General features: G+C 39.6%; 1 protein-coding gene across 1 annotated transcript in view; it reads right to left on the bottom strand.

The window, feature by feature from the left end:
- Positions 1-13,897, bottom strand: part of LOC108674300 (basement membrane-specific heparan sulfate proteoglycan core protein) — a 218,311-nt gene extending 204,414 nt beyond the window's left edge. Inside the window, exon 1 of the mRNA XM_047885790.1 lies at positions 13,542-13,897. Coding sequence (XP_047741746.1) covers positions 13,542-13,650 — 109 coding nt within the window. The 5' untranslated portion in view covers positions 13,651-13,897. The remainder of the gene's footprint in view (positions 1-13,541) is intronic.
- Between the last annotated feature and the right edge of the window lie 1,204 nt (positions 13,898-15,101).

The following is a 15,101-nucleotide window of genomic DNA, read 5'->3' as shown; positions in this document are numbered from 1 at the left end:
TGAACTATCAACTATCAAGCGAATGCCAGTTGGATAATGTGCCTGATGCTTGCGTGATACGGCAGTCGCGCAACTCTAATGGATGGCAGTGCATGTGGAAATTGTGGATCGAAGTCCTGATATATAAATCCACTGCAATACACTATATGATAAATAGGCTTTATCAAAATTGTTACATTTTATTAAAATTGATCCGCAGAATTAGCAATTTAAGCAACAAATTACAACTAAATTGTTGCGAGCAATATCATTCTGAATCAGACATATTCTTCATAATTCTTGATACAATTGCGATTTAAGCAAATGAATGATAGAAGTACTGACAAATAACTAGTTTAATGGTTCCAAATTTCCAACACTGTTGTTTAGGCGTCCCTAACCAGTCTTGGCCAAGTATATGCTAGGCCACGTATATGCTTGGCCAAGCATATGTTACTTAATTTAGTTTGTACGTCGTCGCACTGGGAATGGGGAGCCTTTCCAAATACAGCGATGAATTAAGTATCAATATATTGTAACAAAAATCAATCATGCACCTGCTTACCTGCAATGCAACAAGGCCCTGTAAACCAAAGCAATAAAGTTCTCAGCATTGAAACACACTCGGCACAGAACATAAGAAATATTCAAGTTTTGACAATGCTAACATAGATGAACAAAAAGCCTTAATTCATGTGTCTAATGACCAATTTCAAGGTAGGTATTATTTTAGGAGAGCGTGTGAGGAAAAAATATTAAATTTTTCTCGGAAAAATTTGAATGTCAAAGCCGCAAAAGTCGAAATAATTTAAGTTGATAGTTTATGTGAACTTCCCTGTTGGATGAAACCTAAACCAAATATAGAACACTTAATTTTTTGTAGGGAATTATAAAAAAGAGTTTTTGCAATATATTGAGTGAAGGATTGTGATATTCAAAATGATATATTAAAAAAACAAAACTATGTATACCTTCATTATAGGAGACATGAGAGCCAGATTCAAGTCTCAATTTAAAGCCTATTTTCAGACCAGGCTGCATAAAAATGAATACAAGTCACCGCCACCGCATTTACTTCTGACCAATAAATTACAAGTGTCTCAAACATGAACAGAACTGTCATCGTTGACGTGTGTCAACCGCTGCCACGATATACTCGGCCGTGTCAACGCTCAGAAAGAGACGTGAGAATCTCATGTGCGTTCCGTATGAACTGGTCAAGAATTAGAAAGAGCCGTGAGAATATTTGTATGAGTGCCGTATGAACTCGCCAAGAATTAGAAAGAGCCGTGGAAATTTCGTATGAATATATGAACTCGACAAAAATTAGAATGAGCCGTAAAAATTTTGTATGAATGCCGTCTGAAATCTTCAAGAAAGAGAAAGAGGCTGCGGAAATTTCGCATGAATGCCGTATGAATTCGCCAAAAAATTAAAAAGAGCTGTGAGAATTTCGTATGAATGCCGTATGAGCTCTCTAAAAATTAGAAAGAGCCGTAGAAATTTTGTATGAATGCCGTCTGAAATCTGCAAGAATTAGAAAGAGCCGTGGAAATTTCGTATTAATGACGTATGACTCGTCAAGAAAGAGGAAAAGCCTGCGGAAATTTCATAGGTACCGCATTAACTCAATAACAATGAGAAAGAGCCGTGGTAATCTCGCGAGTGTACCGTATTAACTCATTAGCAATGAGAAAGAGCAGCCGTAATCTCGCGTGTGTACCGTATTAACTTGAGAACAATAAACCTAATCGTGAAATTTAAGAAATAACGCAGCAAGTCATTTACTTGTTACCATGATGAATGGCTCTAATATTAAGGCATTTGAATATTATCAGGTACATTTTAATGCTACGACAGGTAAATGATTTCGCGTTGAGGTCATAATTGATAATTGAAAATGATATTAACGTTACAGAAATACCATCCTTAATTGGCAACTCAACTATTTCTAACGAATACCTGAGGAAATCGATATCTATGGCAATATAAGTACTTATATTATCAGTCTGCTTATATCGCAAGTTCACAAGGAATTTAAATGCAAAGAAAACGCCAAGCAAATTCACCATATTGATATTGAAAACGTTTTGAAGTCCAGCTCCATCATCAGTTCGTCAATCAATCAATGAATCAATCAATATCGATATGGTGAATTTGGATGGCGTTTTCTTTGCTTTTAAATTCCTCTGGCAATATCTTATGATGGTAGAATATAATTGTATTTATTTTGACTGAATTCACATTAGAGAATAATCTGTTTAGGAAAAGTCGAGCTGCTGCTGCTTACAGTTGAGTTGTTGACGCTAAGAAGTAAAGAGACCACCTGTCTCTTGAGAAGCGCCTGCATCTAGTGTACGTGAGAGGCGTTGTCTCTTGGCAGTCTCCTCCGAGCAAGAGTTTATACAGCAGTCACGGTCAAAAGATCACAGTGCAACATAAAGAAATTCAAGCAAAATTGTGTCAAGTTGTCAGGCTGATAAATATGTAAATTGATTCCGTTCTGTTGCGCAAAGTTTTCTGTGCCAGGGTACTCAAGAACGTTATTAGTACAGACTTTCATCACCCAAGTCAATATCATACAAAATTTCGTAAAAAAACTCAAAACAAAATTGTGTCAAATTGACTTGTAAACTGATTAACATGTAAATTGATTCAATTCTGTTGCGCAATGTTTTCTGTTCCAGAGCACTTATTAGCGTTATTAGTATAGACTTTCATCACTCAAATCAATATAATACAAAATTTCGTAAAGAAACTCAAAACAAAATTATGTCAAATTGACATGTAAACTGATTAACATGTAAATTGATTCCATTCTGCTGCACAAAGTTTTCTGTGCAATGACACTCATTAGCGTTATTAGCAGAGACTTTCATCACTCAAGTCAATATCATATACAATTTTATAAATTTGCCATGTCAAATCAATCGTGTAAAATCAGTGACTGCATCATACGTCACCGTAAATCGTGTGAATTGATTAATCTCACAAGAAAAAAATCCTGAATGAATGCAGTGTCAAGATGGGGTCTGACGATGCATTTAAATTGAAGGCGATGTCTGCCAAATTCGTTGCCAGGCGACGTTAACAAATGACAGAAAAAATTCCTGTCGCCAAGACTGGGCCTGATAAGCGGCGCACGATGCACGCAGCTGACACGTCTAGCCGGGCATGTCAGTCACTCAAGTCTTAGCATTTCTAAGCTTGCAGTATACAGCAATTTAATTTTTTCCACACATCAAACAATAGAAGCAATGTTACTTTTAGAGGAATGCTGTTGTTTGACTCGAGAAAATAGGTTTAGAAATAAATCTAAGTTAAGATCAAGTCTTTGTCCTGAAGATCAGAACGAAGACTTGACCGAAGGTCTTCCTAGGTAAATTCGTACGGGCCCGTTCTCTACATATCAATTATTATACTTGAAGAAAATATTCGACAAACTTAGTGGTCTTCATATTTGTTTTGCCATCGTATGAGTGGAGACGGTTTCATCTAAGTTATATCATTTCATCACTAACTTAAAATCACAACATTTAAAAATAACTCATATTGTGTAATATAAAACAGTCCACCCCACAATTGCAGTGACCCCACAGAGTTACCCCAGTTAGCAGCTAATTCAGGCAAATGGAGACGAACAGCCTGACTCCGCGACATGCTTGCGCTCGTCACGCCTATATTTATACGCGTGACTGCGCGCACAGCCATTGAAACCCTAGCGCGATTACCCAGTGAAAATTTACAGACGCGGCAGCTTCTGATTTGGATTACCAGAAGCTGGGGCGACTCTAAATGTTGTTACCCAGTGAAAATTTACAGACGCGGCAGCTTCTGATTTGGATTACCAGAAGCTTAGATGATGGCGAGTCATTTGTTCCGTATTACAGTTAAGTAGTTCATAGAGCCTAGGCTGGTAAGGTGTTCGCGTGGTCAACTGGTACAGGCGCGAACTACGACGCGGAGAACCTGCGTTCGAATCCCGGAGCTTCAGTCGACGTTTGCAGATAGTTCATAGCGGTGAGTAATTTGATGTGTATATTTCCTCGATAATTGAATCTGTTAGATTCTAAATTACGTTGCTAAAGTCAATACGACGAGAATGTCAGTAACCAATGTCAATGCAACCTGTCATTGCAAGAGTAAAGTCTAGGTGATCTCAGAGAGAGAAGTAACAAATTTTTTTAAATCGTTGTTGACAAACGGCGACGCGTAACTGCCGCGTACACTGCCAGAGCCGCCCCAGAGCAGGCGTTGGGCAGGTTTGAGCAGGCGGTGCTCAGTGATGGCTGCGTGACGGCAGGACAGAGCACACCTGGGCAGGTACTCAGAGGCTAATTAGCGCTGATGCGCGGCTGGCGATATCGTCTCTAAAGCGGACATTTCTGCTCTATCGCGGCTCTGTCGCGTCTCTACGTCGGCTCTGCAGCCGGCGACGGCCTGCTCTATTCCCTGCCCTAAATTTTAACTGGGGTAGGAGCCACGGGGATACGCTGTGGTAAGAAGAAATACCGATGACGTCTGGCATGAATTGTTATTTGACCCTTTTTTTAGCATGAAACGTAGATGGTACTGTGGATGGAGAATTTCACAAAGTAATAAGTATAAAATCAGGAAAATTAAGAAGGCATAAATCTGATGTGGGAAAATTACTTGAATTGATACGTCAAGCAGTTGACGAATCGCGCTAACATTTGACCATTCCAGCAACTTCGATCAACACAAAAGCAGTTGTCATTTCTTAAACATCGCTTCATGAAATTGCTTCCCTATATATGCATGAACATGGATTTAAAAGGTTGGCATAATGACGTGATAACCCAGACATAGTGATGGATGGTGCACAAATGTAGAAGGTCATTTAGCCCACATTTTAAGCTGATGTAGCTCTCGACTTAAGCGTCCAAGTATATAAAGGGTGTAGGTCATGGAGGGTCACATTTGAATCCACTAAGCCAAGACTCGTGTTCATACCAACCGTAAACGGAAAAGATGCGTTATTTTACAACAATGAAATGTGAATAAATTAGGATCTCTAGCGGAGTACACGGTGGTTTATGCAGCGGGTAAATTAAGGGACTGGAATGAGAATTTTCCGAACTGCATTCGATAAAAAGTTTCGCTTTAGAATCGGTACACATTCCATTTAATTGTACGAGTAACACACATTTGTATCGTTACACATAACTAGCAGACCAAGTTAAACAGAGCATTACAGGAATTTAAATATAATCAAGTTCAATCTAATTTTTGTTCACCCAAAGCAGCACAGCTTATGAGCGGTCACCTGAAGTTTATGTATTGTTAACTAAAGAAGCAAGGCGACTTTTTATACGCTATAAAATTTACCGTCAGTAAATGTGTAAAAAAGTTGAAATTCCGTACGAATAATTTTATTCCTTTTTGTCTTTCTAAGGCATAGGGTCGAAATTGACTCCTATGGAATAATTAAATCATGGATTCGGTAATCCAAGAGGACCATGTGAGTTTATTCTTTTATTCATTTTTGTGTAAGGCTTTTTCTTCAAATGCATACACGACACTGGCAGGACGGGAGGGATGATGTCATGAGGCAACCCACATCATCCCCGCATACTATACGACTGCCGCTCCCAGCAAATGAGATCTTATGAATGGAGAGCCGCTGAGCAGACAAAGAGTGAATCGTTCTACCTTTAAGTTCTTGTATCAAACTGCGACGTTCAAATTTAAACACTTTTTGCTTGCCATCCACTCAGTCCTCATTTAAATTCGCCATAGATAGTTGGACACTATTTATAAAGACACAATTTTGTGTAAACGGTGAATTTTGCTCACGTAGATATATTTTCAAAAGAAAATTGCTATAAATTTCGGTGAATATCGGCGAATAAGCGGACCAGAATATAAATGTCCTTCACCTTTATCTGATGGAGACGGCAATCTAAGTGGATGCATATATGGTGCACTCCATCAATTTATACAGGACCGTACTGAAAATACGAGCCTCAGGATTTAAATTTTAGAGTAATCAGTACACGTTTAGGTGAGAAGTATTCGCATTTTTATACGTGCATAATAGCGATCGAAGGAGTAGGCATGTCTGATGCATTAATAGTGGCACCTTTTTAGCGCATTTTATCATTTATGGAAAAAAAGCGCTATTGTGCTCGTCTTGTCCGTCCGTCCGTCTGTCCGTGACTTCACGTTTTCGTCGACGAGAAAATGCGCTCTCTGTCACTCACTGCAGTGAATACTGAGTTCTATTTTTAGCGCATTTTTCATTTATGGAAAAAATGCACTATTGTGCTCGCCATGGCCGTCTGTCTGTCTGTCTGTCCGTCCGTGACTTCACGTTTTCGTCGACGAGAAAATGCGCTCTTTGTCACTCACTGCAGTGAGTTACTGAGTTATATTTTTTTAGTAGTGCCCGCTTGTCAACAGTTCGAAAAAATCTAAAATCTGAACGTGTTTTGCAGACTCGTATATGAAAGTTTCCAATTTTTAAATAATTACACCGCGGCTCCATAAGCGATTACAATTGCATCCAATAAGCCAGCCATTGTGCATAGAAGTGGAACCGTCGGTATTGAAGAGTTAGCATTTCTCAGACAACAAGCAAACAGGGCCTATACTTTCAAAAAAGTTAAGAGATCGTAAGTTCATCAGCCAATCATTGACGGCCTTTCAAGCAAAATCCACTAATCATAGACAAGAAAATAAAGCGTAAGTACTTACGCTCACTTAGCGAGTTTTGAAAGTATGGCCCCAGAAGACTAGAGAACTATCGCATTCACACAAAGCAATAAATTGGGCATGGTTGACTGTACAACAAAACCGCAGCAGTGTAGTACTGTTGCGGACTAAACTGTAGGAGACTTGATATAAGGTGATAATCCCATGTCACCTGACACTCCACAACTGACACTAATGCCTCGAGTTCAAGTAGACCGGCATCCTGACTACTCACACTTCAACAGATCCTATATAGACAACAGTTTGGGCTCGTTCTCAAGTCTATTCATTTTTATTATGCGGATAATTTTGTTCAACAGATATCCTATGTAGACAACACCTGAGCTTATGTTTGGGCTCGTTCTCAAGTCCATTCATTTTTATTATGCAGATAATTTTGTTTGGCATCCATCACTCTTTCATGGCATGTTTTTGGTGGCAGTACATCAACATATTACAAATTTTTTCCGATTTGAAAAAGTGCACAAGAAATATGATTAACAACCTGGAAATCAATTCAAAGTTAACCCGTAGCGTAGATCGATGTTTGTGGAGGCTGATTCATCCTAAATCTTTTATCAATACATTTTCACAGATCCTAATTAAATGTGAACTTTTACCTTTAAACAAAAATAAAAGTGATGCAGGGATGGCCTGAACACGACAAAGAATAAGTGAGCGCTGATATAACGCGGAAATTGTAGGTTAAAATTTCATTTCAATCTACTATAAGGATAGTAGATTGAAATGCAAAGTTAGAAGGCAGATGGAAGATTTTTGAACAAAAATCCAACAAAGACTTGAGGCGGAATATCGTCTGCCAATCCATTTTTTTAAATAATCAACAATGCACCTAGCTAAGATCTTCCAAGAACAGTTATTTTATAATAAGAAGTTAATACGTTACAGAAAAAGGCAATCAAGAGACGGTAAAGGCATTTAGGTAAAGGACTCAAAAATCTTTTTAATATGTCATTTAGCCTCAAAAATCTTCAGCAATGACGCTTATATAAATTTGGTTGGATGTTAGACGAGCTCTGCGGAACAGATGGAAGCCGCTTTGAGAAGGCGCCTCATAAACAGACCTCTCATCGAAGTGAAGTGAGGACCCATCTGTCAGAGGGACAGAAGTGAGGGTCCATCTGTCAGAGGGACAGAAGTAAGGCACTTGACCCTCATTTGGTCGAGTCCCTTCAACCTTTTTCAATGCATGGCCCTCATTCAAATGAATTCAATTTTCGTATAAATACAATTAATACGAATTAAAATATAGGTAGTAAAACCCATAAGTTTACTGGAGTAATCATTGCACCCATGAACGCAAAAATAATATCAGATATACTTACGACGATCAACAACAATTTTTGGATTAAACCAATGAAAAGTGAATCTGAGCCTTTCGATGCCAGTGATGATTAACAAAATGCAATAAAGTGCCTAAAATTAACGTAATATACATTTTATTTTCTCTACAACATGAAATCTAATTTACCAGACAGAAACGAAGACATGATGGCATTGTTCTGCACCAATACAGCGTCGAATAATACACTCGCTTGATTTGCCACGAGTGCCCGCCTATTATACTTTGAATGTTTCTATTAACTCGAGCGTTAACGACTACAAGACTGAGCTTTGTTTACAGCTACGGAGCCATAAGTGGGCACCACGCCGCTCCTAATAAAGGCTTTACTCTTAAGCTAAACAATCAGCAGGACTAGGCGGCTGGACGGTCTGGCTTGGTCGCGCTCCACTGCATGCGTGAAAACAGAGGCTCGGCAGACTCTGCGCAGCGGCTTGGCAGACTCTGCGCCGCGGCTCGGCAGACTCTGCGCAGCGGCTCGGCAGACTCTGCGCAGCGGCTCGGCTGACTCTGCGCAGCGGCTCGGCAGACTCTGCGCAGCGGCTCGGCAGACGCGGCAAAGTTTATCAGAAGCCGTGCTCGAGCGGGATAATTGCTGGGCGAGCTCAGGCGCGTCCACTCTGCGCAGCGGCTCGGCAGACGCGGCAAAGTTTATCAGACGCGGTGCTCGACGGTGATAATTGCTGGGCGAGCTCAGGCGCGTCCAGATAACTGAATATCAGACTGCGGTAGGCCATGTATTTGACAACTATTGTCGGGAAACCAGGCAGACGAGGTAAGGCACCCGGTTGTGGGTAACTCATAATATTAAAGTTGAGGGAGAAATTAGAGAAGCGTGAGCGATCAAAGCACACTTATGAGCACATGTTTACAATATTATGGATAATTTGCTCGTCATGCTTTTAACGAACTAAGTTCACGCCAGGAACATGAATAGTTTTCTGCGATGATGTCAGTAGATCTTCCGGACTTCCCGAGACCACAAAAAGTTGATTGACTAAGAAAATAATTTAAACAGCCTCAAATTTTTTTCTGCGAGCTTGCGTATTCCCGGGACGAAATGGAATGTGTTTGAAGCTATTAACAGCTCACGGCTGCATTATAATCATGCATCTTTAAATCCTAAACAATTATAAGGATAGATCGGTGGAAAGAAATTTAGCTCAATGCGTGATGATACAATATTCATTCAATTTTTTACATTTCTTTGAGTGAAAAGAAATTTAACCGAGGATAGTTATTAGGCATGGTTTCTTAAACGAAAGCTTGCTCTGATTCGTCGATGACATGCTTAATTTACAGCTGAACAGATGACAGAATAATGTAAGATAAGGCCATGTTTCTTTGTATAAATTTTGTTTCAAGTTATATTTACTGCAAATGAAAATTCAGATCAAATTAACAAATTCCCACATTTTATCTACATTTGCAAAAATCGTACAGTAAAATGATGAAAATCCACCTTGGACCGCTAAACTGAAAACAAACATTTTAAGAGAAGGCCATCTCCCATTAATTCTTGATCTAATTTCAAGTCAGTTGAAAGGCATCATAATGAGTTGACTAACTTGTCGGCACTGAAGGTTAATTAATGCGGTGAGTCCATCACAAGCTAAAGATATAAGAAAACAGACATGTGTATATAAGGCAAAAATCAATAAGGCACACATCTCGAGACTTTTAAGGATTTAATTTAACATAATTCGGCTGTGAGCGTCAGAAGCAATCAGTGGTATATAGGCTGCGGCAACATGGCAGTTGAGCCGCTTTTGGTCAGGGAAGAATGATTTTCATGCAAGTGCAGCTGAGATAAAATGGGAGGTAGTGCTCCAAATCATAAGTTTCGAGGCAATTGGAAGCCCACACACACGATAACCAGTTTATGATCAGATCAGAAACGGACTAAAAAGCCGCCGATGCATAATGAACAATGGGTCAAAATCTGCGACCACACCTAACACGTTCAGCGTATACACAGGAGGCTAGCTTAGACTTGAGAGAATGAAGAAACATTTCATAATCTACATCACCGTTATTACCTACAGACTAAAATGAAGATACTAAAGAAAATATTCAAACAACAGTAAATTTTGCATACATGAAAAAATTGTCAAGTTTTAAATGGATTGAAAATCCAATCTGCTGTTGTGTTATGCCACGCAAATAATTCAGTAAATAAATCGAAAAATGAGGCGAGTTCATACGTGCAATATTGATGCCTCAAATAGAGCTTCAGATAAAATTTAATTAACATAAAATTTAATATACATATGACAACAATTGGCACACGCATGCCTATAACGAGAAGTCACACATCATGATAGGTAGACACGGGATAATATTACGGGAAATAAAGGATCTCACTCGCACTAAACATAAGCGTTCATAACTATTTAGTTCATAACTATTTATATAACTATTTATATAACTATTTAGTTCATAACAGAACTATTTTACTTCACATAACATCGCAGGGTGCGGCTGATTTATGCTGAGTATAGTTGTGCATTTCAGGCGCAGTGCAACTGCAGTTAACGTCGAGAATAATTCGAGCGTAGGAGGCAAGGAAGATCATTATGGAATTTGCAGACACGCGATACAAAAAAAAAAAATAATTGATTCACTGTTAATTTATTCATGAAGTCTCAACACCAAAATAATGGCGCGCCAATATATCTCATTAGATCCCAGACAGGCACTAGAGCGTCGACTCAAGAGGTCGCTCACAATTCACACTGATTTTTTCGTTCATTATTACGTGATACACTGGGGAACAGGTCATCAAAATGAATGGATAAAGATTCGAATAGCAGTTTCCAAAAATATATTCTACTATGTCAATCAAATAGCAGTTTTCAAAAATATATTCTATAAACTATTTCAAAGGAAAAGCAGTTTTCAAAAATATATTCTACTATGTCAATCGAATAGCAGTTTCCAAAAATATATTCTACTATGTCAATCCAATAGCAGTTTCCAAAAGTATATTATACTATTATACTATGCCGATGTGCAGTCCGTAACTCAAGAGATTTTGCGCGTCAAAATCTTCACTTCAAATGAATCAACCCCGGCACGCCCAGTAATACAGTTCTAGACAAAAGGCACGATTCTCCCGGCTTCTCATTGAGCAAGAAATGTTTGATCGTTGAAATGGCCATGCTTGTGTACCGAGCATCTCAGCTGTCAACGCCTCGTTGATCGATAAGCGCAAGCCAGAACAAACGAAGATGAGCGATAAGACAACAACGGCTTTATAATAATACGAATATAAAGATGTGACAACTCCTGAAAGTATGAATTTGATGAATTAACAAAAAATATAACTCAGTAGGTACTCACTGCAGTGAGTGACAGAGAGCGCATTTTCTCGTCGACGAAAACGTGAAGTCACGGACAGACGGACAGACAGACGGACGGACAGACAGACGGACGGACAGACGGACGGACAGACAGACAGACGAACGGACGGACATGACTAGCACAATAGGGCATTTTTTCCATAAATGAGAAAATGCGCTAAAAATCCGGAAAATTTATTGTATATAATGCAGAACGTACTCGATAAGAAGCTTGGAACTGTTTCGTCACTCTACGCTAAAGTGAGGAAAATACATGAATCAATAATTGGTGGTTCGTTCCACGCGGCGAGTCTTGAATCAGACATGAAACCTTTGATGGATTGAATGATGAGAATTTTTGTCGCTGGAATGCAACAAATGGTCGAATTGAGTCAAACCCAAAATACAACTTGTCGCCTTGATGCTTTCTTGAAATTATTCATTAATTCTCTCCATTTACCTTTAATTATTTCAGAAGTTTTATCTCTTTTCTTGCTTAGAAAAGAGATATAATTTGATTATGATTAGAACTTGCGTGAAATTCAACGACTGAGGCTTAATTTCTGCGATTAAGCCATACCAGGCCAATAAATTAAGCCACGACTTAGCAACATTAAGCCATGTTAGGCCAATGCATCACATTTTACAACAGTAATTGGTGGAACGAGCTGCACTATAACGTGCTTAGAATTTAAAGGCACCGCCAAGCAAGTGCGGAGGCGTAACACTGTAAGGTTGCTCAAAGTGGCGGGCGACAAATACAGATCACCAGACAAACAAACTTCATAAATAACCAAGTGGCGGAATCCTTTTGAACCAACACTGGCTGATTAATTAACAACAATTAAAAATAGGATCGCCGTTGGGGATTCACTCGCCGAGTTTACCAAGGTAAGTTGAATATTATGGATCTATTAGAACACAGAGTTCATGCACAAGAATTGTACAGGTGGAGCAAAAACTGAAACCTGAGTACAACGTATAAAAAATATAACTCGGTACTCACTGCAGCGAGTGACAGAGAGCGCATTTTCTCGTCGACGAAAACGTGAAGTACAAACGGACGGACGGACAAACGGACATGGCGAGCGCAATAGTGAATTTTTTCCATAAATGAGAAAATGCGCTAAAAATGGAATGGATCACGCGAGAGTCTTAATTAAAATTTTGACAAGCCCTAATGATGCCGAAGGAAACTTTGCAATCGATTGGCAACCAAACACGAGCACGGAACGAGAATTTAGAATTGATTCTACTTTTTTTTTATAAATAACAAGGATATGACGCATCACTGGCGACAAAGGTCTTATTTTTAGCAGTCCGAGACCTGACGGTAAAATTTCTCTCCAGAAGGAAGTTTACGCCAAAATGCAATGATAACTAGAACCCTGACTGAGCTGGCACCATGAATGAAAATGAGTGCGGACGAAGAGGTGAAGAAACCGTAACTTCTACAGCCTCCTTCTGTACAGAACAAACTTTTATTACAATAGTCGAAATAAATTAAAAAGATTGCTAAGGCAGCAAGAAAGACATTCGTCGGGCTTATAATAAACGACAAAAAATACAGCACTGCAAAGGCGATGCAAGCGTAAATTGCATGGGTCCCGTCTACCTCCAGCATCGTAGCATTGCTCGGGCCAGACACAAGTCGCAGATGGACCACCAAATTCAAACGGCAAAACTAGCTGACTTCGACATAAAAGCTAGCATAGCAAAAGTCTGCTTCATGTTTGAAGATATCATAACGCAGAGACCACAGCAGTCTATGATTGGTGGATTATGCTTGAAAGGCCGTCAATGAATGACTGATGAACTTACGATCTCTTAACTTCTATTGACAGCTTTTGCTTAAAAAAAAAGTTAAGAGATCGTAAGTTCATCCGCCAATCATTGACGGCCTTTCAAGCATAATCCGCAAATCATAGACAAGAAAATAGAGCGTAAGTACTTACGTTCACTTAGCGACTTTTGAAAGTATGGCCCCTGGGCCTATACTTTCGATACAAGTTAAGAGATCGTAAGTTCATCAGCCAATCATTGACGGCCTTTCAAGCATAATCCAGCAATCATAAACCAGAAATAGAGCGTAAGTACTTACGTTCACTTGGCGAGTTTTGAAAGTATGGCCATAGGTTGCTCACCTTCGATGACCGTGTTGCTGGGATTGCGTGGACTCTTGAAGGAGCGCTGAGGGCTCACAGTTCCTAAGCCCACAAGCAGCAGCAGGCAGACGACGCCGCGAGGCGGCATCACAGCCCAAATTATGGCTGACTTGCTCGCTCCCAATATTATAGGTATTATTCCAGTCTCCTAATGCCGACTTCCCAATATTATAGGTTTGATTCCACTCTCCTAATGCCGACTTCCCAATATTAAAGGTTTGATTCCACTCTCCTAATGCCGACTTCCCAATGTTATAGGTTTGATTCCAGTCTCCTAATGCCGACTTCCCGATTTCATAGGTTTGATTCCACTCTCCTAATGCCTCATGTTCGTGCTCCAGAGTTTCTCTCATGAGAATTTTACCTTCTATACACAAAATCTACATTTATTGGAATAAAATCCACAGGATTGATTAGCGGATACAGGAAAATTCAATCGAGGTGAAGTGTTTGAAGTATTCCTTACACATGGAAAAATTTTTTGGCAGTAGCTAACGTGATCATCGAAGCCGTGAGGATAATTTCGGAGACCTCAAACTTCAAATGACGAACAATCCAGGAAGAATTTTGAGCGAACAGAAAGATGGATCGTCACTTCGGATTCGCACCAGCTGTTAATGACTATTATTCGCGGCGGCAGACTGCACCTCTACACTCTGCAGTGTTGGTGAGCCTGTTCAGGTTCGCACCAGCTGTTAGTGACTATTATTCGCGGCGGCAGACTGCACCTCTACACTCTGCAGTGTTGGTGAGCCTGTTCAGGTTCGCACCAGCTGTTAGTGACTATTATTCGCTGAGGCAGACTGCACCTCTACACTCTGCAGTATTGGTGAGCCTGTTCAGGTTCACACCAGCTGTTAATGACTATTATTCGCGGCGGCAGACTGCACCTCTACACTCTGCAGTGATGGTGAGCCTGTTCAGGTTCACACCAGCTGTTAATGACTATTATTCGCGGCGGCAGACTGCACCTCTACACTCTGCAGTGATGGTGAGCATGCATATGGCTGTTCAGGAGACACGGCAACAAGTGCAACATACACTCAAGAATGTCAACAATGATGGCACTTGAGGATGCTTGTCACGCGCGCGCGTTGGCGAGGAACGCCCAAATTTCTTCGGTACTGAATCTTAAATTTTTAAATAATATTCTCGAATACAATAACTGAAAAAGATCAATTCGTGTCTTACCAAAACTAGAGTATACTTATAGCTAGACCTGATACAGTGTAGGTGAGGTTGATAAGCTATTATAGATTAAATGAAAATTATAACATCGAACAACAATCTCACTAAACTAATTAACCAATTAAATCACTGTCGAGATAATCCATCAGCTTCTGGAATTTTCAAATATTTTCATTGTAGCGGTGGCACATGGGTGACTTCTCAATTTTTTCTACTCAGTGCACAAACTCGAGGGTTGTATCACTCAATTAAATATCCATTCAAAAGATGTCTAAGCAACTCAACTTCAAGCAAAATTCGAGAAAATTTTTCATTAAAAATTCAATACTTTCAATAGGAGAATGAAATAAA

This window comes from Hyalella azteca, unplaced genomic scaffold (genome assembly GCF_000764305.2).
Source record: "Hyalella azteca isolate HAZT.00-mixed unplaced genomic scaffold, Hazt_2.0.2 contig3122, whole genome shotgun sequence".
Lineage (NCBI taxonomy): Eukaryota > Metazoa > Arthropoda > Malacostraca > Amphipoda > Hyalellidae > Hyalella > Hyalella azteca.
The sequence above is the reverse complement of the archived record's forward strand: the minus strand, read 5'-3'. Positions and strand labels throughout refer to the sequence as shown.